This window comes from Phodopus roborovskii, unplaced genomic scaffold (assembly GCF_943737965.1).
Source record: "Phodopus roborovskii unplaced genomic scaffold, PHOROB, whole genome shotgun sequence".
Classification (NCBI taxonomy): domain Eukaryota; kingdom Metazoa; phylum Chordata; class Mammalia; order Rodentia; family Cricetidae; genus Phodopus; species Phodopus roborovskii.
The window spans coordinates 27709506-27734660 of NW_026126517.1; the positions used below are offsets into that span (position 1 = coordinate 27709506).

General features: G+C 39.7%; 1 protein-coding gene across 2 annotated transcripts; it reads right to left on the minus strand.

Annotated features, from left to right (window-relative positions):
- Nucleotides 1-4351: 4351 nt before the first annotated feature.
- Bco2 (beta-carotene oxygenase 2) lies at nt 4352-24223 on the minus strand. 2 transcript variants are annotated; one of them, XM_051197420.1, is made up of 11 exons: nt 24026-24223; nt 18716-18927; nt 18216-18331; nt 17348-17450; nt 13461-13589; nt 12491-12651; nt 11447-11614; nt 8047-8184; nt 7289-7471; nt 6314-6424; nt 4352-4940 (listed from the first exon to the last, which is right to left on the minus strand). In XM_051197420.1, exons 1-11 carry the CDS (start codon nt 24187-24189, stop codon nt 4827-4829), a joined length of 1599 nt encoding a protein of 532 aa, XP_051053377.1. In that variant the 5' UTR covers nt 24190-24223; the 3' UTR covers nt 4352-4826. The 2 variants fall into 2 exon arrangements, with proteins under 2 accessions (XP_051053377.1, XP_051053378.1); XM_051197421.1 differs by lacking the exon at nt 8047-8184.
- Between the last annotated feature and the right edge of the window lie 932 nt (nt 24224-25155).

Sequence of the window (25155 nt, forward strand, 5' to 3'; positions counted from 1 at the left end):
TTCCGGTTTCCCCGGCCGAGGCCAGCCCCTCCCTCCGCAGCTGCGCAGTGCAAGCTCGGCCCTCCCCGCCGGAAGCACTCCTCCGGGTGGTTTCAGCCCTTGGAGCTCCTCAGTCCGCGTGGATGCAGATACTCGCTCCTCCTGCTGTTCAGTCTATGCTAGGCAGTCAGAAATACACTGGGGCAGTGTGAGTGGGTGGGAGCCAGAGGCCTGGATTTTTAAATTGCCCACGATAATTTGTGTCTTCGCCTTTCACTCTATTTTTGATAGCTCTGGGTTAGAATTGGAAAATCCGGTGGCTGAGTACCCTTCTCAGATGTGCTCCAGCCCGGTACCACATGGAGAGTGCTCTTAAAGGAAACCTCGGCCAAGGATAATAGTGCATTGTCATCCGAGTTACTCTGGAGGCTGAGTCCGGAGGATTGGTTTTAGGAGTTTGGTCTGTTCTAGGCAGCATAGTAAAACACTAGCTCAAGTGGAAAATAAAGGAAAACTTCGACACTGCAATCTGCAGGTGAGAGTGGCATGCAACAACCTCGTCAAACCAGATGTAGGCCTGAAAACAGATTCACCCTTCAGAACCCTCAGCCTTAAGGAACAAGCCAGTCCTGGTTTTAGATTGATGGTTTTCAGTGCTTTGAAATGAAAGAGCATTCAGGTGTAACCCCCCACTGCTCTTGTGCAACATTGACTAGCTTTGTTTGGATCCTTTGTCTCAGAAGGTCAGCATCTACTAAATGTTGTCAGAGGCAGGTATAGCATATACCTGTAATCCCAGCACTAGTGTTTAGGACAAGAGGATGGTAAGCTCAAAGTCTGTCTCAAAAGAATAAAGTCCTGGGCACCTTTGGCAAGGCAGCCCCCACAACCATTACCCATCCACTCATTATATTAAAATTTTAAATTCAAAAAGTGTTTACCTAAGATCTAAATGCCAGGTGCCTTAAGTATCAGACACATGCACCTGAGAACAACAAAATGATCCCTGTCATCTGAAAAATTCAGTTTAATGGAGGAGTCAAACAAGTAATATTATAAGCGAAAGATTACTAATTGCCTCAGAGGGTAAAAGAAAGCTTCTGAGAACAAATTGTTCTGAGCTGGGTTTTAAGGAGTCCAACAGATGGGTAAATAATAAATTCCAGGAGGAAATAGTTTAAGCAAATGAAATGTGGAATTGTGTCTTGCTTAAGGCATAGTGACAAATTCTTGGCTACCTTGTCATGCAAGACAGAAATTGTACTGCAAATATTGACTGCAGACCAATTAGTTGAAGCATTGTGAGTGTTTTTGTTCTTCGACATGTAGAGGAAAAGAGGCCCCACCTTTTTGTCCCCATCTAGGTCCTCTCCAAGAGAAAGGAATTTCCAACTGCTTGAATAACATTTTCCGGTACAACTGAGTCCTGCTTGCTCAGGTAGTAGTGACTTATTCCCTGGAGCTATGCATACAGGGACATGAAGCCCATACTCTCCACTCAAAGCCCATGTTCTCCACTCCCCAGTCCTGGCTCTCTTCCATTCTGTTCTGGCTGAGGCAAAGCTGAGCAGGGAGCAGGCCCTCCTCATTTTTTCTTTCCTCTCACTTGCACACTGACCATCATATCCATATTAAGATGAAGCAAAGATCCATATGCAGAAGAATGAATGACGTCTTCAGATCTGCGTGCTTCCCAGAAGTCAGAGACCCCATCAACCTTCATGTCTAGACAGGCTATATTAACTCTCCATGCTTCTTCTGAGGAAATGCAAGAATGTGTCTGTTGTTCTTTAGTTACAGTTATAAGAATAAAGGCTGGAGAAGGGGGGGAGTGGTCCTGAGTGAGAGTCCCAAGTGAGTGGGGTCCCAAGGTAAGGGACCACGTGGGAGATCATAGCAGGTTCCACAAGCAGGTGAGAGTGACTAAGGCGGCGAGGCGGAGGGGAGTGAGAGAAAAGGGAAAAGACATGGAGGCACCAGGAACAGAAGAGGAGAGAGGGGGAGAGAGAAAGGGGAGAGAAGAAGGGGAGTAGCTGGTAGCCAACTGAAAGCAGGAAAGAGAGAGAGAGAGAGAGAGAGAGAGAGAGAGAGAGAGAGAGAGAGAGAGAGAGAAGAAGAAGAAGAAGAAGAAGAAGAAGAAGAAGAAGAAGAAGAAGAAGAAGAAGAAGAAGAGAAAGCAAAAGAGAGAGGAAGAGCAAAAGAGAGCATATTTGGGCAGGGGCCTGACTTTTAAAGGAGTCCTTTACACCTGCCTGCAGACTAGTAGTCATGGAACCCTGGGCTGACCAGAGTACTGCCTGAGTGCATTCTGCCAGGTGACAGGGGCAAGCCAGCATAATGCCTGAATCCTTCCAGTGTCTTCCCCCACAGATGTGTCTGAACATCAAGAGACTTATTCTCTCCAGGTTCTTGGCTTCCACACTCCCACATCTGCTGTCTTAGCTCTGTCTACCTGCCCCTCATAAAACCTCACATGGACTTAGCCCTTATTAGTTACTGTCATTTGGTGCAAACCTCTATACAAGGCATTTCTATGTAAGGAACACTTCCCTGTAGGGGTTTGAAATAACCCCTACAGAAATTGAAAGAAGAAACTGGCAGTCCATGAGCCTAACTGTAAGTAAACCGGTGTAGATCACATCTTGGAGGGCGTCTTTAGGAACACTGAACAGGCAGTTTGACTGGGCAGGATGACTGATTAAAACTCAGCCATGGGGCAACTGAAAGAAAAGAGAACAAGGCATTCTGGGGGCTTAGAAATGTGGAGATTATGTGGTCTATACTGCCACCTGCCGCCCATTTGAATAAAGAACCACCTGACTTTCATCACTCTCTGGAACATTATCTTAGCAATGTCTCTCAAAACCAGCACCTCTAAGACTGAGCTGGGGGCGAGATGGGAGCGGTAATGGGTGGTCTGGGAGAGGAAAACTGAAGTGAACTGGCATAGCATCTGCCATAGACACCAGAGAAACACCCAGTCCAGAGGCCACCAAACATGACAGCACTAGCATCAATTGTAACAGACAGACTGTGACCTATTACAGACTTGGAGACAGCAAGGTGCTGGTCTAGATTCTAAGTTAGCAGTTCTCAACTCGTGGGTCATGACTCCTTTAGACTGAATGACCTTTTCCCAGAGGTTACCTAAGACCATTGGAAAAGACAGGTATTTGCATTATGGTTCATAACCATATGACAGTTATGAAGTAGTCATACCATGTGGAACTGTATTAAAGGGTCGAAGCATTCGGGAGGTTGAGAACCACTGCTCCGAGTCTACTGTCCTTGACTATTTGTGTTTCTTCTCACAGGACCTCTGATTACCTATGTGGTAGTGTAATAACCTAATTTTATTCTTTGTGTGTATATTCTTTTTTCAAAAATTGTGTGTGTGTGTGTGTGGTAACACAAGAGCCACAGCCTATATATGGGGTCAAAAGATACCTTTGTGGAGTTGATTATCTCCCTCTATCTTTACATGGGTTCCAGGAACCAGACCATGTCACCAGGCTTGCACTGCAAGCACCCTTATCTGCTGAGTCATCTTGCCAGCCCCTTTTCATATATTCTTTTAGCTAGAGAAAAGCATGTTCAATAAATGTAGAGTACCTCCAAAAATATCCTCTAGGGCTTACAAGATGGCTCGGTGGGTAAATGTGCTTGTTGAGTGACCCTGATGACCTGAGTTTGATCCATAATCCACAAAAGGCCAGATGCAATGCCTTGTGTCCACAATCCCACCACCAGGATGTAGAGATGGAAAACAGAGAATGGAGAATTGCCCAGAAGTCCCAGGTGGAAGAAGAGAACCCAGAGGAGAAAGTTGTCCTCTGACTTCCCTAAGCACTCCATGTCTGCACATATACACACACAGTCCATAGACACACAACAAATAATAAAGACCTTTAAATATTATACTGATGCTTGCTTGATGGTTTCAAGGAATAGCCTTAAGATAATAGAAAACCAGGGTTGAAGAGATCACCAAGCAGTTGAGAGCATGCACACTGCTCTTGCAGGGGACCTGAGTTTGGTTCCCAGCACCTGTACTCACACACACATACCCCACACACACAGTCACACATAAACGCATACATCTTTTTAAAAATATATAAAGGGGCTGGAGAGATGGCTCAGTGACTAAGAGTGCTTGTTTCTCTTATAGGGGCCCTGGGTTTAGTTCCCAGCACCCATATAGCAGCTCACAACAATTTGTAACTCTAGTTCCAGGGGAGCTGATACTCCATTCTGACCTCCTCAGGCACCAGGCATGCATGTGGTACACATACATATATGCAGGTAAAACATCCATACACGTAAAATAAATCCTTTTAAATGGCATTAAAAACATATACCACCATAATTACCTCACAAATTATTTTTTAATAGAAATGTAAACAATTTATCCAGTTTTTGTAATAGTTACTTCAGTGCTGCTGCAAAACAAAACCAAACTGTCAGAACAACTAAAGGTGGAAAGATTTCCTTCGGTTCACAGTTTCAGGGGATTCAGTCTGCCATATTGGGGAGGCGTGGTGGAGCACCCCATCAGTGGCAAGGTGAAGGCTGTTCGCATTGTAGTGGGCCAGGAATCAGAGAGAGCATGAGAGAACCAGGGGCTTCAAAGGCTAGTTCCTAGTGCCTGTGGGTTCTGAGCCCCCGCCCAAAAGTTTCTACAGTCTCCCAAAACGTGCCACAAACTGGGACCAAGTTTTCAAAATATGAGCCCGAGGAGGTCAAATCAGGTTCAAACTGCAATAGTTTTGGGGGAGCCCCATTGTTTCCTCTCTTCTGTACAGAGTGTGCTCATTGGAAGCCGACTCTCAGACCTTGTGGTTGTGCCATCAGATGGGTACAAATGTGCCATGGAATCCATAAGGCATCTGCACAGGTACTTCTGCTCTCCCCAGTTCTGCCAGGTTCTTAGCGTCCAAAACAAGGAGGAAGTTACTTTCACTCTAGAAAAAGAAATGCAACACTAAATGTAAGGAGTACAGATTTTCCACCCGCCACCTAGTCTTGTCCTGCAGCCGCGCCAGCCCCAAATAATACACTGAGACTCTGTATTTGATATTATACTGTTGGCCAGTTACTACTTTCTTATCGGCTAGCTGTCTTAAGTATTAACCCATTTGTGTTAATCTATGTATTTCCACGTGGTCTTCTTACCCGGAGCCAGATGCTGCGTACTGCTCTCTCCAGACTCTCCATGCTGACTCCTCCTCCCTACTTCCTATTTCCTCCTATCTTCCTTTCCTATTGGCCAGCAGTGCTTTATTTATTAACCAGTATGAGAAACATATACAGAATGACATCTCTCATCAACTAAAGTTCTCTGCTCATTTGAAAATCCATCTTACTGACTAGGACCTTGCTAAGGGAGAGAGCTTGTCTTACTCATGTTCATATCTGTTCCTGGCACCTATGCCTCACCTAGCCACCCACTAAATGTTTGACCAGTTGCTATACTGGACAGAAATACCATGACTAAAGAAGTCCACATCCAAAAGCAAAGAAATACAGTTGTTTGTGCCATTTCTCTTCATAAGATGGCTTTGCATCAAACTGTATTTTTGCTTGGCCCTTTCTAATTTTGTAAAATATGTGGAAATTCTTTTTCCCAAGTTAGAAATGCTTCCATTTTGTGTTACTTAGGAGCTGTACAAAGTTCAGCATTGTAAGTCAGACTGAGATTTGTGCCATCCTAATTACTGGAGTGTTAAGTGCATAGCAGACATTAATAATTGATCACACACTTTTTTTAAAAAAAGCTAAACCATTAAAGAGCTCAGAACCTCATATCCAGGTACCACTAATAATTGATTAAAGCTGGTGCCCAAGGATAACACATTTGCTATAAGATTGCCCAGACAAGTCAGTAAGTAGCATCATTGACATACTAGCCAGATCTTATGATACTGGAGATTTTTTTGGTCAGTTCACTGAAATTAGAAACACAGATGGTGGTATGAACATCAGGCCAGAGCCCAGATGATTTAAATACTGGCTTTACCACTGTGAGATCAGATGGTAAGTTGCCTGAAACTTCTTGAAGTGACAAATTCCACATGAATAAAATGGTATCCCACAATTTTTAATAATTATCATAATATGTATGAAAGTATATAACAAATGCCTCTGAAGACATATTATTATGATTTTACAAATAGGACTTTAAGATATATTAAAGTATGGACTATGATTTTTAAAGGGATGAGGACAGAGAAGATGCCATAAAGTGTCAAAATAGATTATGGGCTGTGTCACTCCACATCATGCTCCATTGAATTAGTGCTGGGTTGTTATGATCATGACAGGCAAATAAACTTACCTGATTGGGAGTGATCACAACAGAAAGAATAACCCCTCCATCTTCCTCATCAGCTCCTGGTGCCGGAACAAAAATGGGCTCCGAGGGATAAAAGCCGTCTTCTCTCCAAACCTGCAAGACCACCCAACACACAAAAGGCATCTGATGAAAGGTGAGGGGGCACTGGGAAGCATTCCACAGTGTTTGTCACTCATAGCATAAACTGGGCTGTCAACTGGATGTTCCAACATCAAACACAAATCAGGCTCACTGTGTTGAACATAGGTAAGAGGGGTGGGGCCTCTGCTGCCTCTAAATCACCATCTAATATGATTTCCCATCAGCCTAAAACGTAGGGGTCACTACAGCCTTTGCCCCATAATTCCTCAAAAATGGCATCAGTTTTACCATTGTTTTCCCAAGCTTTGGCTTTCCTTTAGAGTTCTCCCAGGAAACCAACCCCTCACTTAAGTGATTCATGATTTTCAAACTTAGGAAAATAGCTGAGCTGTTGTAATATTAAAGACTCCTAAGAACTGGGCTGCAGAGGCAGTAAGAATACTGGCTGTTCTTCCAGAGGACCTGGGTTCAGTTCACCTACACAATAGTTCGAAGTTCCCTATAACCACAACTCCAGGGGATCAGATGCCTTTGTCTGACCTTTACAGGCTCCTGCACACATGTGGTGCACATAATACACTCTGGCACAAACACATATACAAATAAACAGACATTAAAATTCTTTTAGAAAAATAAGCTGGGTGTTGGTGGCACATGCCTTTAACCCCAGCACTCTGGAGGCAGAGGCAGGTGGATCTCTGTGAGTTCAAGGCCAGCCTGGTTTTCAGAGCTAGTTCCAGGACAGGTTTTAAGACAATACAGAGAAACCCTGCCTCGAAAAACAAAAACACCTGAAGAACTACTTTAAACAAAACAGAAATCAATTCAAAGGGCAAAGCAGGTCTTTGAAAAAGCAAGAGAAGAGATTTTCATTACCATCAGTGTCTTGTTCACCACGTCAACCTTAATCAGAGAATCCCCCACCAAATGCCGAAAACCGCAGCCATAGAAGAAATTATACTTTTTGCCATTGAATCGGCCATAGTTGATCTGCGGAAATTCAATCCCTCCTTCCTCTACCAGGTCCTCATGGTATAGATTTTCAGGAGAGCACCAGATCTAAGAGAAATCCCCAAAAGATTAAAATTGGCTGCTTAATTCTCTTTATTTTCTCTCAATTCTCTTTCATGTCTTTAGTGTACAGGCATACTACTCTGTAAGCTGAGACAGGATCTGAGAACTAAAGTTCTACATCGTGTTTCATATTGTTCCCCTTTCCATAGTGAATGTGAATGTAGATAACACTGTCAGGCTTTGTGGCTAAGATGTCAAATGGCACAGTGAGGCAGAGTGTTTCTAAAAGTAAGGAATCCAGAGCTGCACAATTAAATACTCATGGGAAAAGCAGTGTCTCCAGGAGGTGGGGAAGGTCAGACCAATCTCAAAAGCTCATACATTCCACAGCCATTAGCAAGTTGCATATATCTGGCTCAAAGCACAGAAGGTATAGTCAAACATGGTGTCCATCCCACCCAGTTTCTGTGACTCTTGTGAAAACAAGTTTCCATGACCTCACCCAGGCTCAGCCAAATGTTATGAAACCTGCTGGACACCAAACATTTGGAGAAGAGCCAAAGAATAAAGTAACGTCACTAGAATCCAAACCCTTAGTCTGATATCCACAGAGAGCTTACCTCTCCATCACCCTGTTTCACAGCACTGGCTGAAGAATAGGAGAGTGGACTGAGGTTCCTTCCCTTGGGGGCATCAACACTGACATCTAAAGGCAAAACAAATCTTCGAGGAAAAGATTTTGCTACTGAATTATAGACCTGTTCAGAAGAGATAAATAAACAGATAGGGGAAATGTCATCCCTAAGATTAAAAAAACAGTAACTTAAATTCAGTTATTACTAGAATTGTACAAATAATAATTTCGGCTTTCCGGTCTTGGCTCCAAGATGACCAAAAAAAGAAGCGACAACAGGCGTGCCAAGAAGGGCCTCGGCCAGTGCAACCAATTTGCTGCACGAACTGTGCCCGGTGCATGCCCAAGGATAAGGCCATTAAGAAGTTCGTCATTTGGAACATCGTAGAGGCCGCTGCTGTCAGGGACATATCCAAGGCAAGTGTCTTCAACGCTTATGTGCTTCCCAAACAATATGTCAAGCTGCATTACTGTATGAGCTGTGCTATTCATAGAGAAGTACTCAGGAATCATCTCGTGATGCCTGGAAGGACCGAACACCCCCACCATGATTTAGCCCTGCTGGTGCTGCGCCATGACCTCCTCCAAAGCCCATGTAAAGAGATGGCTACGTGAAGACAGAAGTAAAAATCACCTTGGAAAAATAAAATGGGGTTTATACTTAAAATAATAATAATTTCAACTCATCCATTCAACAAACATTTGTCGAGTGCCTACTGTAGGTTAAGTATTGTTTCAGACACTGAGAATGCAGCACTAAGTTCACAAAATTTGTATTCTAGTAGTGGAATAATAATTATAAAATTAAGTATTTATTAATTAGCATCAAATAAACAAATGATAACTTATAGTCAAAGATCCCAGGAACTAGACAGTAACAAGAGAAGGTCCCTTTTTCATGTTTGCTGGTTCAGAAAAAGGCCAGCTTAGCAGGTTAGGATTGCCCAAACCCCACACATTCTTGAGCCAGGTCAATTTCTAAGACTAACCCTAAGCTGGGTTCTTAGACTGCTGCATCTGATAAGAGTATGTGGGTGTGTAGTCACTAATATAGTTCATGATAATGATGTTATTTAAAAAGAGCATCTGGGGGCTAAGGATGTAACTCAATGGTACAGCGCTTGCCTAGCATGCACAAGAGCCAGGGGTTAGTCTTCAGTTGGGAAAAAAAAAAAAAAAAAAAAAAGATTAACATCTGAGTCTACTTAGGAGTCTAGAACTTCAAGACCTAAAGTTAGTTATGTTGGCTAGATGCCTCCATGACTGATCCTCAGTAAGTCCCTGAACAACCAATATTGCTTTCTTTTGTAAAACCTTAGCTAAACAAAAAAGCACTTAAGATTAGGCCAGGTGATATGAGCCAATCATTCCTTTGAGAAGAACTAAAAGGAGAAAAATCTGGATAAAAATGTTTTAAAATAGAGGTTTGTAGGCAATGATGAACTAGACAGGCCAGAAAGGACAATGAGGCTGAGATTTAGAAGGGAAAGGAAACCCACAGATGGACCAGGTGTTAGAGACAACTCTTCCCCTCAGAACCTAATGAGATGTTAGTCATTTGAGAAATGTAAATCAAAACCACACACACCACTCCACACCCACTGGCATGGTTACTATTTTTAATTAAAAAAAATAAAAAGCAAATATTGATGCAGGACAGTGATTTAGTGGGTAAAAGCACTTGTCACACAGCACAAGGACCTTAGTTTGAATCCCCAGAATCCATAATAACCAGGTTAGATGTTTGCATAGCACAAACATCTATAATGACCCAGCTTCTAATAGGAAATAAAAGGCAGAGACAGGCGAATTCTCACAAATAGTGATCCCCTGCCTCAGTCACCAAAGTAGCTGGGATTACAGGCCTGAAACACTAGGCCCAGTTTAAACTTTTTTTTTTTCTTTTGAGAAAGGGTCTTACTATGTATCCTCAGCTGGCCTGGAATTCACTATGTAAACAGACCGTCCTGGAACTTGTAGAGACCTGACTGCATCTACCTCCCAAATGCTGGGATTAAAGGTATCTGCCACAATACCTAGTTTAAAAAGAAGGAACCAATATACTTTATCACATTAATAAAAAAGGAATAAAATCCATGTGGTACTCTCAAAAATGAGAAAAAAATACGAAATGCTACATTTATCCATGATCAAAATTCTTAGCAATATAGAAGTAAAAAGGTAACTTTCCTAATACAACAAAATATACACTTTTTTAAGAAAAAAAAAATCTAAGACTGATATATTGACACATGGCCGTAATCCCAGAACTTGGAAGACAAAGACAATAGGACCAGGGTTCAAGGCCAGTCTTGACTATACAGTGAGTCCAAGGCTAGTCTGCACTTCATGAGACTGCCTCAGAAAAAGACATTGATTGATAATTTATGTTTACATACAATCTGTGCAGAAATGTTTATAACTTTTATCATATTCACTGAAATTGTAAACTAGCAAGATATTTTTCAATAGGCAAATAGATGGTCAACTAGTATACACAAGACACTACTGCTTAATAGTAATAAAACTATCAAGACACAAAAACATGGAGGAACCACAAAATGCATACTATTAAAAGGAAGGAGAAGGAAGGAGGGAAGGAAGGAAAGAAGTCAGCTCTAATTCCATCATTCAAGAGGGTGAGGAAGGAAAATGATACATGTTCAAAGCCAGCCTGAACTATAGACATTGTAAAACAGACAGAACTGTAGAGACAGCATATTATTCAACACAAAGGGTGAGTGAGCCCTAAGCACTGTAGGTTTTAGTTGGTAATAACAGATCAGTACTGATGCATCAAATATAACAAATGTTTCACAACAATGCAAGATGTTCATACCAAGCAATAGTGGAGCCCACACTCGGGAGGCAGAGGCAGGCAGATCTCTGAGTTGGAAGCCAGCCTGGCTACAGAGGGAGTTTCAGGATAGCCAGGGCTACACAGAGAAACAACAACAAAAACCAAATTGACAACAACAAAAGGGTAAAACGGTCTGCTGCACAAGCCTGACAGCCTAGGTGCAATCCCCAAATCCCACAGTAAAAGGAGAGAACCAACTCCGGAGAGTTGTCTCTCACCTACACTACCTTCCCTTGTGTGCTGTGCCGCCCATGCTCTTTCACACACATCATACAAATGCATACATACAATGATGATAAACCAAAATTTGCAATGTTGATATTAAAGAGACTCAGGGAGAGAAATATATGGGGAAACACTCCGTGGTTTCAGATCTTTTTTCTTTAAACCTAAGTCTGCTTTATAATAGTCCATTAATTAATAAATGGCAAGCAACATCCTTAAAAATAAAATGTTAGTGCCTGGTATGGTGATAACACACCTTTACTCCCAGCACTCAGAAGGCAAAGGACTTAAAGACATTTACCTGATCAAGCCCTTCCCCTGCTTTCCTCAGATTCTGTAGATGATAAACTTCCAGGCTCCTCCCATCATCCTGACAGCACAGATCAATCACAATACAGCCCTGGTCCTCAAAGGCATTGATTTGATGATAGGTAATAAAAGGGTTGCTGTAATACACTCCTGGGAGAGTCTGCGGGGCACACAATTTAGGAAGACACTCAGTTTTCTTTCCTTTTCCTTCCTGTCCCCTCCTTTCTGGCCCCTTTCAGGAATAAATCCACAAAGCTCAAAGCAGGATTCCCACCCCAGACTTCACTCCCCCTACTTACATGCTGTTGTCAGTAGGTACAAAAGGAAGAAAAATCAGCATATAAAAGCACATGATTTAAACATCGCTTGCTTTAGCATCCCATTTCATGTTAATCAGTGAACTGAGGCTATTTGACACAAACCAATCTATTGTTGTGACTAATTTAAAAGCCCCCCTGAAATGTGTGAGCTAATGTTTTACAGGATAAATAGCTCCTAGACTCTAATTACAAGATTAATAGGAAATACTGTTACTTAGGATGCTTATTATAAATTAAGTGACTAATTGAAAAATACACTCATTATTCAAATAATTTTGTAATGAAATCGGGGAAAATTAAATTTAGGATGCTATCTTCTTAGAGATAAACACAGACAAATACAATAGCGCTATTACTAATGGGGACTATAAGAAGGTAATCGGCTGACATGCTGGATTCAGTGGGCTTATGATATTGGCACACCAACAAGTCTCAAAAGAGCTCTGCATAAACTGCACCCCTCTGTACTATTATGGCATGAGAAAAACCCATAATGAGAGCTTCCTGTACCCTTTTAATTCAGTCAGTTAGAGGGGTTCCCAAACATACAACATCCACTGTGTTAATTAATTAGCAGCCAGTCCAACCAGCAAAAGAAAATAATATCCTTAATTAGAAACATCTTTAAAAATAATAAGTGAAGGTGAAAAGTCAGCCCTGTGGAAAATCACCCTCAGGGCAGTCATTTTCATGATAAATATGCTCAAATACTCAGCCTGTCCCGTGTGCTTATCCACCACATGAAACCGTGTATTATATTGGGGCTCCCAGCTTATCGCATCAGCAAAGGCCTTCCCCCGGATTTTAGAAGTGACCATTTTCCACAGCTTCATCTTTAGAGGCTGTTCAATGAAGATTATGTAGTTTTCTGTCATTCCTAAAAGGTTTCAGGAAACAATTGAATGTTACTCAGCAAACTAGAATGAACTGAAATATGGCAGTAGGGCACCAGTCTGAATGACCTGGCATGCTACTGCTGACCAAAGTAAACACCATCCAGAAATACCTCACTGTTTCCCGGCTTGACTGGACATATTTCCTGTTTCTACATAGAAAAGAGAACTGTTAAGAAGACTTGGGTTAATGCCCTTAGTTGAGCTTTTTTTTTTTTTCAATGCCATTTTAAATTATTTTGGTTAAAGGATAACAGAAAGCAGAACAATATTAAAGTGCTGTCTGAGTATTGATTCCTTAGTCCTTTTCCTGTACATACTGGGAGTGAGGACCTAGCAATATTTTGGCTATTACAATTTACAATACATAAAGTAAATGTTCTGAATAAAGGCTAAACATCTCAAAAGTTAATAAAACATTATTTTTAAAGTCTGAAATAATCTATACAGGATATAAGATTCCCCCCCCCCACACACACACATTTACACATGAAATATACAAGACCTTTTCATGTGTGACTATTATTTTAGGATTTTAATATTGACTAAAATGTTCAATATCAATTTACATTTCTAGTAACTACTTACATTAAGCAGACATGTCTCTTCAAGCAATCTTCAGGCTAGCATAAGGAGTTATGAGTAACAGAATGACTTAATTGGTGTTAGTGCACTCTTGATCTCATCTTAATACTCTGATAAATTATCAACATGGTTCTTGTCAAAACTAATTTTTCTGATACAGAAACTTTAACTCAGAACCCAGTGAAACTGGCTTCACCCATAGACTCACCAAAGCTATGGTAGTAAGAAGGCTTCATGGTGTCAGTGGAAGCAATAGAACACAACACTTGTGCTCCATGAATCGTCTCCCCAGGCTCTGTCTTCTCTGGAGGAACTCGAATAATATTATAGCAAGAACCTGGACAACAAAAATTTCTCCCTTCACAATTTTTATAAATATTCTAGAATGAAAGATAACCTTTGCCCTTGCAAGGGCTTGGTATTTAGTGAGCGTGCTATAAATAATTATTGATGGAGTAACTAATAGCACATGCTTATGTAGCTACTCAGTGAATGAATATTTAGGTGATACTGAATTATCTTCCTACTATTATAATTTGCAGTGTAAAACATGATGAACTTGCATAACATGGAATTTCACAATACCCATTGTTCTTAAGGAAAAAAAAATAACACATTTTCTTGGTTCATTTATTCTATAGCAATTTACTAGTCACTAATCCATATTACAAACACTGTCCTAAGAATTCTAAAAACTGTATTTCAAACTCTTGTATATAGGAGTACACAGAACAGATAAAATCTATTCATTCCTAAAGCTCAAATTCTAATAAAACTTATGAGCAAAAATGCAAGGCATTCGATGGTGATATGAACTATAATGTAAAACAAGCTAGGAATGGGGGCTGCAGTGATTGTGTATGGGTGGGCATTCCTGTTTGCCATTTTTAATAGGGTATTCTGGGAAGGCTTCCCTAAGTGGATGATGCCATTCAAGTGAAGACCTGAAGAAGAGGAGGAAGAGATTCGAGAGCTTCTAGGAGAAATGTGTTCCAGATAGAGGAAAGTGCATGCACAGACAGGGACAGTTTGTAGTGTTCAAATAATAATAAAGAGGCCAGTGTAGTCCTGTCTGATAAGCAAGAAAGATGAGGCTAGAGAGGTGGGTGGATTAAGAGGTCAACTGTGGTCACATGATGCTGAGAATACAGAAAAGGAAGATGAAGGAAGTATCCAAGAAATCAATTAAGAAGTTAGTTCAATAACTTTAATTGTAAGAACACTGTAGTTAAAAAACGGATGGATGGCCATAGAAATGATGACATGAGGTAGTTGGATTCTGAGGATAGCTTAAGGGCATTTCTCAAATAACTCTTTTGATTAATTGGGTTTATGTGTAAGAGACCAACATGAGGAATGATTCCAAGTTGTCATTGCCAATTGGAAGGATGGTGCTGCCATCAACTGAAATGAGAAAGACTCATTTTTAGAAAGTTTAGCAGAAAAGATCAAAGGTTTGTTTTTGTAATGCCTGTTGACATCCTGATAAAAACACTGAATGAGCAACAGGTACAAATTACTGCAGATGTCCAGGGTGGAGATGTGGACAGGTTTCGAGAGATCACTTCATACTTAGGAAACTTTCATGTTTTGAACAACAACAACAACAACAAAATAGATAAGAACAAAGATGGATTAATACGAAGAACATAGTTTAAGTATGAAAAGCTAATTGGGTTGATAAAATGTTCAAAGAATTTTTGCTAATTTGTAAAGAGGATCTTAAAATGTCTGAAAAGGCTAAAACTTTGCTATGATTTGCCCATTTATTCCTTAGTCCCTTCCCTACACCTTTTAGTTCTTAAAAGTAGACAATTACAGACATTTTAAAAATTATAATCAGAATTATTATACATCTAAATATATCCCAGGTATTCAGGCTCCCTGCAACTACAAATACAATGAGTTCCAGTTCAAATCCTTTTCACTGAACCAGATAATCATATGAGAAAACAGAAGCAGGTCTGGTGTTAGTTAGGATTAGAGTATACTCAAGGATTTCCAGTGCTGGCAATTGTGTTACCCAGTTCACCAACTTTAAACACTTAAGTCATTGAACTATTCTAACTACAGTGGGCAGGAGGGGAGGAGGCTGACAGCATCATGAAAGCATTATGCAAGACAGGCACCTAATCCGATGAGGAATGTGAAAGAGAGCTGCCTTTCTCAGCACCTTGAGTCTGATTCTGGAAGTCTCCAGGAGTTTGTATAAACAGGAAGTTGAGGTAAGGTAATAAGCATGGGCACTCATGATTAGTGCCTGAGGTGCAGATTCTTGGCCTCTTTTTAGTTCTGATGAACCAGAATCCCTAAAGATGGATGGAGCCCATGATCTATCCTGATAGCAAGCATTCTAGATGATTCTTAGATGCTTTAGGTTAAGATTGATGATCTAGTGACAATTTTAATATACATAATTAAGAATAATATTTTTCAAATCACAAGTAAGTTTCAAAATAGACTGCTTGATTAACGGAGTTAAGAAGTGAAATTTTTTGTTTAGGACATAGAAGTGGATTTTTTTTTTAATGATTAAAATGTGATGGATGGAACAAAACAAAGTGGGATTTAATGTACATAAAAATCAATAATCTTCTTAGGATAAAGGCCCAAATTTAGCAGATTTAGGTGAGGCTCAGACTAACTAAATTCTGATCTTTGAGGGCAAAACTCAAGTTACTGTATGGTTCCCCAGTGAATCCAATAGATAGCTAGATCTAAAACGGTCACCAAAAGCTGGCAAGATAACTCATTAAGTAAAGACACTTGTCACCAAGTCTGATGATGTGAGTTCTATCCCCAGATCATACATGGTACAAGGCAAGAACAGATTTCCATAGGTTGTCCTCTGGTCTCCACATGGTCTCCATGCGTCACTATACCCATTAGAAGGATATCTACTGTTTCCTATAATAGTTTAAATAATCAGTGTCTGAGAATAAAGAAAACAAGCTGGGTGGGAGAGTATTAGAGACATCCTATCTGTACATAAGCCAATAAAACTAAAGCTTCAGCATCTATCTTCATATACATTCATGTGTGTAAATATAGACCTACAGAGGAGCAATTCACAAAGCCAACTATTCACCAAAGGTATACCACAACCATAACATAGGTTTCACTGACTGCAGACAAGAGACTAATAGTCAAGGTAGTCACAAATATCTAAATTTCTCAACTAACATACTCTTGTTCAGGAATATAAATTTGTCTTCCCAGAGAGGTGGGTATATAATTTTAAAGGTCTTAAAAATAAGTGGAAGGAGAAATGGTTACAGGGTGGAAGCTGGATGTTAAATATTATCAATATAGTCTTTTGGACTCAGTGATGTAAAACTAATAAAATTGCCCAACAGAATGACTCACAGCAAGCCTTTGTCTTTAAAATCAGACCTGGTTTCAGGTCTGGCTTTAGAGACATGGGTACTGGCTCAAGCAAATGACCTAAACATCCTCAGAGTTCACTAGTCTTGTCTGTAAAATGGAGGTGATAATAGGATTGTATACTTTGAGAGTTATTCTTTACAGATTAAAGAAGAAAACACAGAGGAATATGTTTATCTTTAGCTCATTCTAGGCACTCACTTAACATTATCTGTACTTATTAACTACTGGAACATTCTGGAGTGGATTGGTAGCAGATCTGGAAGTGGGTAGATGACCAGTATATGGTGTACAGAATTGTGAATTCCATATATCTATGATCTTGATTACTTTGTTAGTTACTTCTGTGTGGTAAACAGTGGGCCCTCCCCACATCCCTTTTCTATAGAACTTTACATTTCTTACTTTTACAATATAGTGTATCTTTAAAGTTTACATTCAAGAGATATGTGACTTTGATATTCATAACGCCAAAATTCATAATGGAACATAAAGATGTAAGTTACAGTGAAAAAGACATATAGGAAATAAGTTGCTCAGCACAAAAGGGCCACAGAACACATCCTTAATGATAAATCATGTATTTTAACCTCAGTAATGCCTCTTTGGAACCTTCCAAGTGATACTTCCTATTTATGTTTTGAACATAATGGATCTTTGGGAACAGTTTACCCTTAATAATATCTAAAAATACTCCCATCCTCACTTCACCTCTTGGCCCGTAGGTGTTCCCCATATTGTATGCTGTTCCATCTGGGTCATAATGAGGGTGTGCAGTCGCTCCGTTCACAGCAATGAATTTGCTCCAGTTCACCTGAGGGTTTAAGGCCATTTGAGAATTGTAAATGATACACAATAGATCTGTATTAACATAAATTAGCATTGATCATAGAAGCATGTTTTCTAAGATGAAAGTATGATATGAGAAACTCTGAGAAATCAAAATTATTTTTCCTGCTCAAGAAAAAGGAATGGATGAAAAGCAAAACAATAAAAACCAGCAGCACCTCAGCAACCAACAAAAACATCTGTACAGATTTATCTAATATCATGGCAAAGTTCAAAATAAACATAAACATAAATAAAATAAACATAAAATCAAAATTTTAGTCTGAGGTGGTAGAACATACCTGTAATTCCAGCACTTGGGAGACTGAGGCAGGAGGATCTTAAGTTCAAAGCCAGCTTAAGATACATGGTGAGTTCTGGGCCAACCGGAGCAAGACACTGAATCAACAACAAAGATGTCCTGAAAATGTATTAATGTGTCAATATTTGTCTATACTACCTCTAGTTTGGTAGCTACTGTGCCTAGGAAGAACTTACGTCTGTCAGGGCTATTTCTTTTATACCCTAAAAATGTTAAAACTAAGGTAGAAGTTTGGGATTATTTTTTAGGAAGACCAGCCCCACAACATTATAATCCTGGCAGGAGCTGATGGTAGCCTAAATTAATGGATGCCTGCGTTTCTGTGGAGATGAGCCTCTGATTTCTCCCTTAGCTATCTAGAGTCTACAAAGTACTCTGAATAGAAAGAAAATTGGAATCTATTTTATTCATTTTGGGCCCACACATTACCTTTTCCGTCCTTTCCAGAGTTTCAATGTCCACTTTATTCATAAAATTGGTCTCAGTGCTTATGTAGTAATCACCCTTGTACTGTACGAAGTTGACATTGGTGTTGTCAGTCATGACTGAAATCAGGTAGCAGACATTAAGTACATGCTCTGAGGGAGAAATTTTCAATGCCCCCCCTTACACACACACACACACACACACACACACACACACACACACACACACTCATAGTGTGTTTTTCAAAGGCTGAAGAAATGTCTCAAAATTTAAGAGCACATGTTGCTCATCCAGAAGACTTAAATTCTGTTCCTAGCACCCACTTAAGACAGCACACAACATCTGTAACTCCAGCTCCAAGGGATTCAACAACTTCTTCTGGCCTGCATGAACACCCATGCATATGAATTAAAATGTATTTTTAAAATATATACCCTTCAAGACTTCTATTTTTATAGATACTAATTTAAATGATGACCACTGACATTTTAAGGGGTCCTTACCAGGAGGTTCAAACCTTGACATGAAACGTTCAAAGATATTCTTGCACGGGTCAGGAAGAGCCAGTGTGCCAAATTCTGAGATCACAATTCTATCTCCAGCACTGTTGGCCTTGTATGTGTCACTCTGTAGAAACCTGCTCCTGTACGTCACTGTGCCCTTCTCCATTCTAAACTGGTGAAGCAAAGCCATTCCATCAAACCAGTGATTGTAGCTGCCAACAGGAGGAAACAATAGAAACTAATTTATGAGTAAGAAAAGCATGGGATCAAAATGATATTTCTACTATCAAAAAATAAAGGTAAGCAATGTGTCCCCAGCACCAACCAATAACTCAGAGATTTTGAAATTAAGGAATGCCAGTGTTCTGAATTCCCTGGGTTACAACAGGAAAGAGCTACTTGCATTCTCCTGGCCCCGACAATGATGTTAACCTTCCTTGCCTATGCTGATAATATCAAGCATTTAATCTGTCAAACACAAGGAAGAATGGATCACATAATAGCTCTTTGTTTATTAATTAATTAATTATTGAGACAGGGTTTTAGCTAATGGTGGTTTTAAATTCATAGTTCTCCTGTATCTACCTCTCCAGTGTTGAAATCACAGATATGTTTCATTATATAGGCTGTGATTGTTTCTTTGAAAACAAGGCTCCATTTTTTTTTTTGTTTACAGGTCTTTGATGTTCCATGTATTAATTTTTATTTTTACATGAACCAAGGTATATGTGTGGAGGTCAGAGAGCAGCATGCAGGAGTCTGTTTTCTCCTTCCATCCTTTCTGGGGATTGAAATCAGGTTATCAGCCTTGGAATCATGTACCTTTACCCTCTGCATCATCTTGCCAATCCTGCTCTATCACTTTAATAGGCAATTCCTAGTATATTGTCTGAAAAGAATGGTTCCTGAAATCAGGGCTTGTCTTTGTTCACTCAGGCTCAAGTCAACATTACTCAAAAAGACAAAAGACAGGATAAAAGTATCTACTGATGACTAAAAATAAAACAGTTGTAGAGGTTCACGTATGTTACCCCCAAATATGCCACTTTGACACATTATTCTGAGTTTGAAACACTTGAGAATCATCAGCTGCAGATGAGCACTATGGCCTTCTATTTTCTTTCCAACAGTGGGAAATAAAACTCCCTCATGAAAAATTGTCTCCCTGCATCAGAAAGAAGACAGACATACATCCCTGTACCTGGAGACAAAGTTGAAACAAAGAGAAAACAGTATAACCTGGCTAAACATTCACTCACTTTGACAGTCACTTTCCCACAACTAACTGCCCTAGCTCCAACTCTTGTCACATTCTCACAATTTACTATTATGGAGTCCAACTACTATCCAGGCTTTAGCACTAGATGATTCTTCCCCTGCCCTCTGTGTGTGTGTGTGTGTGTGTGTGTGTGTGTGTGTGTGTGTGTGTGTGTGTGTGTGTTGTTTGCTTGTGACAGGGCCTGCCTACATAACCCAGGCTAGCCTTGAACTTGCTATGTAGATGATGCTAACTTCAAACTTGTTATCTCCCTGCCCCAGCTTCCCAAGTACTAGATCATAGGCCTGCACCACACTCAATAGGTCTTCATTTTTCTTCTACGGGTTCCCAAGTACATACAAACAAACATTAGCAAACAAAATTTATATGACATTCTCTCCCCCCCCCCCCGCCACTATCAATCCTCCCAATTGCTGATTTAATTCTTGGGACTAGTGAAGACCACAAGAGGATGAGGAGAAAAATTTACCTTCTCTACAATACACAACATATTATCTAGCACTAAAAAGGAAGAAAACCAACTAGGTGGTGGTGATGCATGCCTTTAGTCCCAGCACTCAGGAGACAGAGGTAGGCAGATCTCAGATATAGGTAGATCCCAAGGCCAGCCTGGTCTACAGAGGGTGTTCCAGAACAGCTAGGGCTGTTACACTGAGAAAACCAGTCTCAAAAAAACATATTATGAAGTCATATTAAGAAACTATCTGAAAAACAAAACAAAAAGAAGAAACTATCTGTTAAGTCTGATTTTCCTGGGACATTTTATGAGAAATAATGAATTTAGACAAAAAGTCTTCTCAGCACCTATGAAGATAATCCTATAACTATTTTTCCTGACCAGTTATTAATGTGATATGGGTAAATTTCCTATTGATGAGCCAGCTTTGCTTTCTTGGACTTAAGTCTACTTGATTTTGTGAATTTTATTTGTAATGTGATGCTAGATTCTGTTGGTTAGTAAACAATTCATTAGTGTCAAATTACTGTCTAAATGTCTTGGGTTTTTTTTTTTTTTTTTTGCATATGTACTTATAAATAGTTTGATGTTTCCTTTCTTTTTTTTTTTTTTTTTTTTTTTTTTTTTTGGTTGAGACAGGGTTTCTCTGTATTGCTTTGGAGCCTGTCCTGGAACTGGCTCTGTAGACCAGGCTGGCCTCAAACTCACAGACATCTGCCTGCCTCTGCCTCCTCAGTGCTGGGATTAAAGGCATGTGTTACCAACACTGGCTGATGTTTCCTTTCTTGCACTGTCTTTATATATTGAAATGATGCTTCTCTCCTAAAGTCGACTGGGACATTTTCTTCCATCTCCGGGACCCTAAAATAATTTATAAAACAGTATCAGCCTACCTCATATATGCATTTTTGGTAGAATCATCTTTGAAATAGTCTAAGCCTTATGTCTTTTTTTTAAAGTACATACTTAATAGTGTATTTATCTATCTAAAGGTCAATGTGCTGAAATTTTCTATTTCTACCCATTCCAGGAATTCATATTCCCTAGAAAGTTATTCAAGGTTTTCATATGTATTTGTATTGAGACCTACAAACTCTCCTACAGCTTTTTTTCTGTTTCAATGGCTACTTCTTTGTTCTCTCTCAGTTTTTCTATTTGTGCTCTCCCACTTGTCCTTTTACACTATGTTACCTATTGGTCTGTGTACTTTGATTTTTCCTCCACTTTCAACCTCTATCTCAGCCTCCATCCTCTCTCCACCCACTAGCAACCTGACCTCTAAAGTAACTACTTGAATGCCTCTTGTAGCAGTTGGGTGGGGCGCTCCGCTGCATTTCATGCATACTATTCACTGAAGACATGGCCAGCAAATTAAAATGTCTGCAAGTATGAAACATATATCTTAAAATTATCCTGAGAATATCTCAGTCTCTTGCCCCTTGCCTTATTTCCACAAATAGATGAAGAGGTGTGATGGACTGTGATAGCCAGACACACGCTCTAGTGTAGCTGACAGAAAAGTAGAATGGTAGTTGGCAGGGAAAAGGAGGAAAGGAAGGGATTAACTCTTACAGTAGAACGCTCAATTCTGTAAAGTGAAATGAGTTCTGTGGATGGAGGTAATGACAGTGGCACAACAGAATGAATGAACTCAAGGCCGCTGAACTGTACCCTTTGTACCCTTGTAGGTAGTTAAGATAGTAAGCTTATGAATATATATATATATATATATATACACACACATATATATGCAACATAAAGCTACCAGAGTGTAAATTTTAAGTGTGTATGTGTTTACACACATATGTCACAGAACATATGTGACAGTCAAAGGACAACTTGTTGGAGTTGGTTCTTTCCTTTGACTATGTAGGCTGTACTTGGTTCATCATGCTTGTTAGCAAATACCTTTACTCACCAAGCTATCTTGCTTCTGTGATAGCATACATTTTTAAAAAGCAAAGTGATTGCAATTCTTGTCTTCTTTTTGGGTGAATTTTTTGAGACAGGGTTTCTTTGTGTAGCTTTGTAGACCAGGCTAGCCTTGAACTCACAGAGATCCACCTGCCTCTGCCTCCTGAGTGCTGGGATTAAAGGTGTGTGCCACCACTGCCTAAATTCTTTTCTTATTGAATTTGTTTTGATTTATATTTTGTTTCATGTATATTAATGTTTTGTTTGCATGTATATGTGTGTACCATGTGCATGCCTGGGAGGTCAGAAGAGGGCATCAGATACTCTGGAACTGAAGTTACAGAGTGTTGTTAAGTTATATGGTGCTAGGGCTCAAACACAGGTCCTCTGCAAAAGCAACAAGTGCTCTAAACCACTGAGCCAGCCCTCCAGGTCCCCAGATGATTGCTATTTTTAACAAACAAGTCTATAGAAATTGTGAGGAAGACTGGCATAGAGTAACATAAATTGCTAAGAGAGAATATATCAGGTAATACATGCCCATCCCTACACCACCCCAATAACTTTGCTATATGTCGAATTTTCATGCAAAAATTTTCCAACACTTAAAAATGTTACAAAGAAGATTACTCCCTAGCTATTGACATGTGTGCCCATCATCTCATACAAAGAAATGATATCCTAAAGATTTACTGGGTTTTCACCTAGTGCATCTACATACTGAGTGCTAGCTATCTATAGGTACAGGGTATTGATATTGGGAACATTTGGAAATATTAGGAAGCATTTCTTCCCTCGTGGAACTTATATCCTAGCAGAGGAACACAGTTAAAATACATAAGCAAGGAAAAACAAACAAGGCTGGAGAAATGGTTCAGCAGTTAATAGTGCTTGTTGCTCTTACAGAGGACATGGGCTTAGTCCCTGAACCCACATGATGGCTCACAATCATCCATAACTCCAGTTTCTGGGGGATCTAATACCCTCTTCTGATCTTTGTGGGCACCAGGCATATACAGGATATATATACTTACAAGTACACAAAACAAACAAATAAAATAAATGATAAATAAGTCATTTTAAAAAAGAAACCAACAGAGTAAACAGACACTGCCAACGACAGTGCTGTATATAAAACTGGCAATACAGTCTGGTGCTTATAGAATGAGAAGTCACAGGAGGAGTTAAAGGAAGTGAGATTGAAGTTGACATCAGGACAAAAATCAGGTCTGAGAAATGAGGTAAGACAGTAAGAAAGCATCAATGCCAAGATACTGAGCAAAAATATGAGGAACTGAAAGAGAGGCCATTGTGTCTGGGAGGTTTGGGTGGCAGACAAAGAGGTAGGAGGTGAAGGCAGTGTCTGCCCTTCCTTCAGGACCTTATGGTGAAATATCTCGGTACTCTCACAGAGACCCTTGGGCTCTCTTGGGGCATAAACCCAAAGAGAACTTCAAATTCACAATTTGTGCTGGTGTGTGTGTGTGTGTACAAAATGGTTTAAAAAAAAAAACTTTTTTTTCCTTCTCTAGGCAACAATTTCCCTGTCTATAATCAAAGGGCTAGAGCAATCACCACAGTGAAGAAAGGTAGTTGAATGTATCTTCCATAGAATCAAACCACACCATGAAGCCCAGATCAGTCCAAAATCTGGGCTTACTTATCATTTCCAAACTCAAACTTCCCGGGTCCAACTCGAAGTAGATAACCATTGAGCCATTCAGGAATGTGTCCTCGGACTTGAGCAGACACAGTGTCCAGAGTCTCTTCTACAGTGGTCAACAGCGGGGCAATGCACGGTAGACTTTTGCGCTGTCTCAACATGGTTTTGTTGAGTATTTCCCACCTACTTCTTCAAAACTGTGAAACAGAAGCAAAAAGAACACACACATGTACACGTGCTCACACACATTGTTACATGATCTCTTGTTAATGTGCTTATTCCCCTATAGACACAAGCACACACATATGCACACACATATGCACACACATACACACACATACACAGTCACAGGACCTCTTGATAACGTGTTTATTCCCCCACGGACACAAGGACACACGTGTGTTAACTCAATACTTTAATTACTACTATTGCCATTTCTCATAGTTGAACAATGCTTTTCTTTTTCTAGATTAACTCCACATGTTAACCCCAGATGTGATAAAAGCAATTTAGCTGTTAGAGCAAAAATGGTGGCCATTCAATATTACCATAGTTACACTGATCATGGTACCTCACATAAGCCATAATATAACCCCAAAGATAGCACTGTAGTATCCATGTTTTTAGCAGGATTTAGATTTAATTTCATATATATGTGTATATATGTACCTATGTGTATATATATATATATGCATATATGTGTATATATATATGAAAGTGCATAACATCTAGGAGAAAGGTATCATGAATTATCCACTAATATTCTATAAAATTATATGAAATCAATAAGCTATAAGAGTAAAGTCCCATCCTATAAATCAGGATGACATTTCACATCATCCCTGTTATTTCATACTTACAAGACTTTACTAGATAGTAGTGAATGAATGCAGAGAGGTGTGATCAAATATAACTTCAGTTATAACAAAGTTATTTGTAATACTGGCTACAATCCTTTACTTCATAGAGGTTTTCTCAGAGGTACAGAAGTCTAGACTAGAAAAAAGATATCAGACAGACATCCAAAGACCTGAGATGTATATCTTTTTTTGGCAATTTATTTTATAATATATAGCCCAATTCTTTGAAATATTAAGTTTGAAGCACATGTGACCTTTTACTTTCCT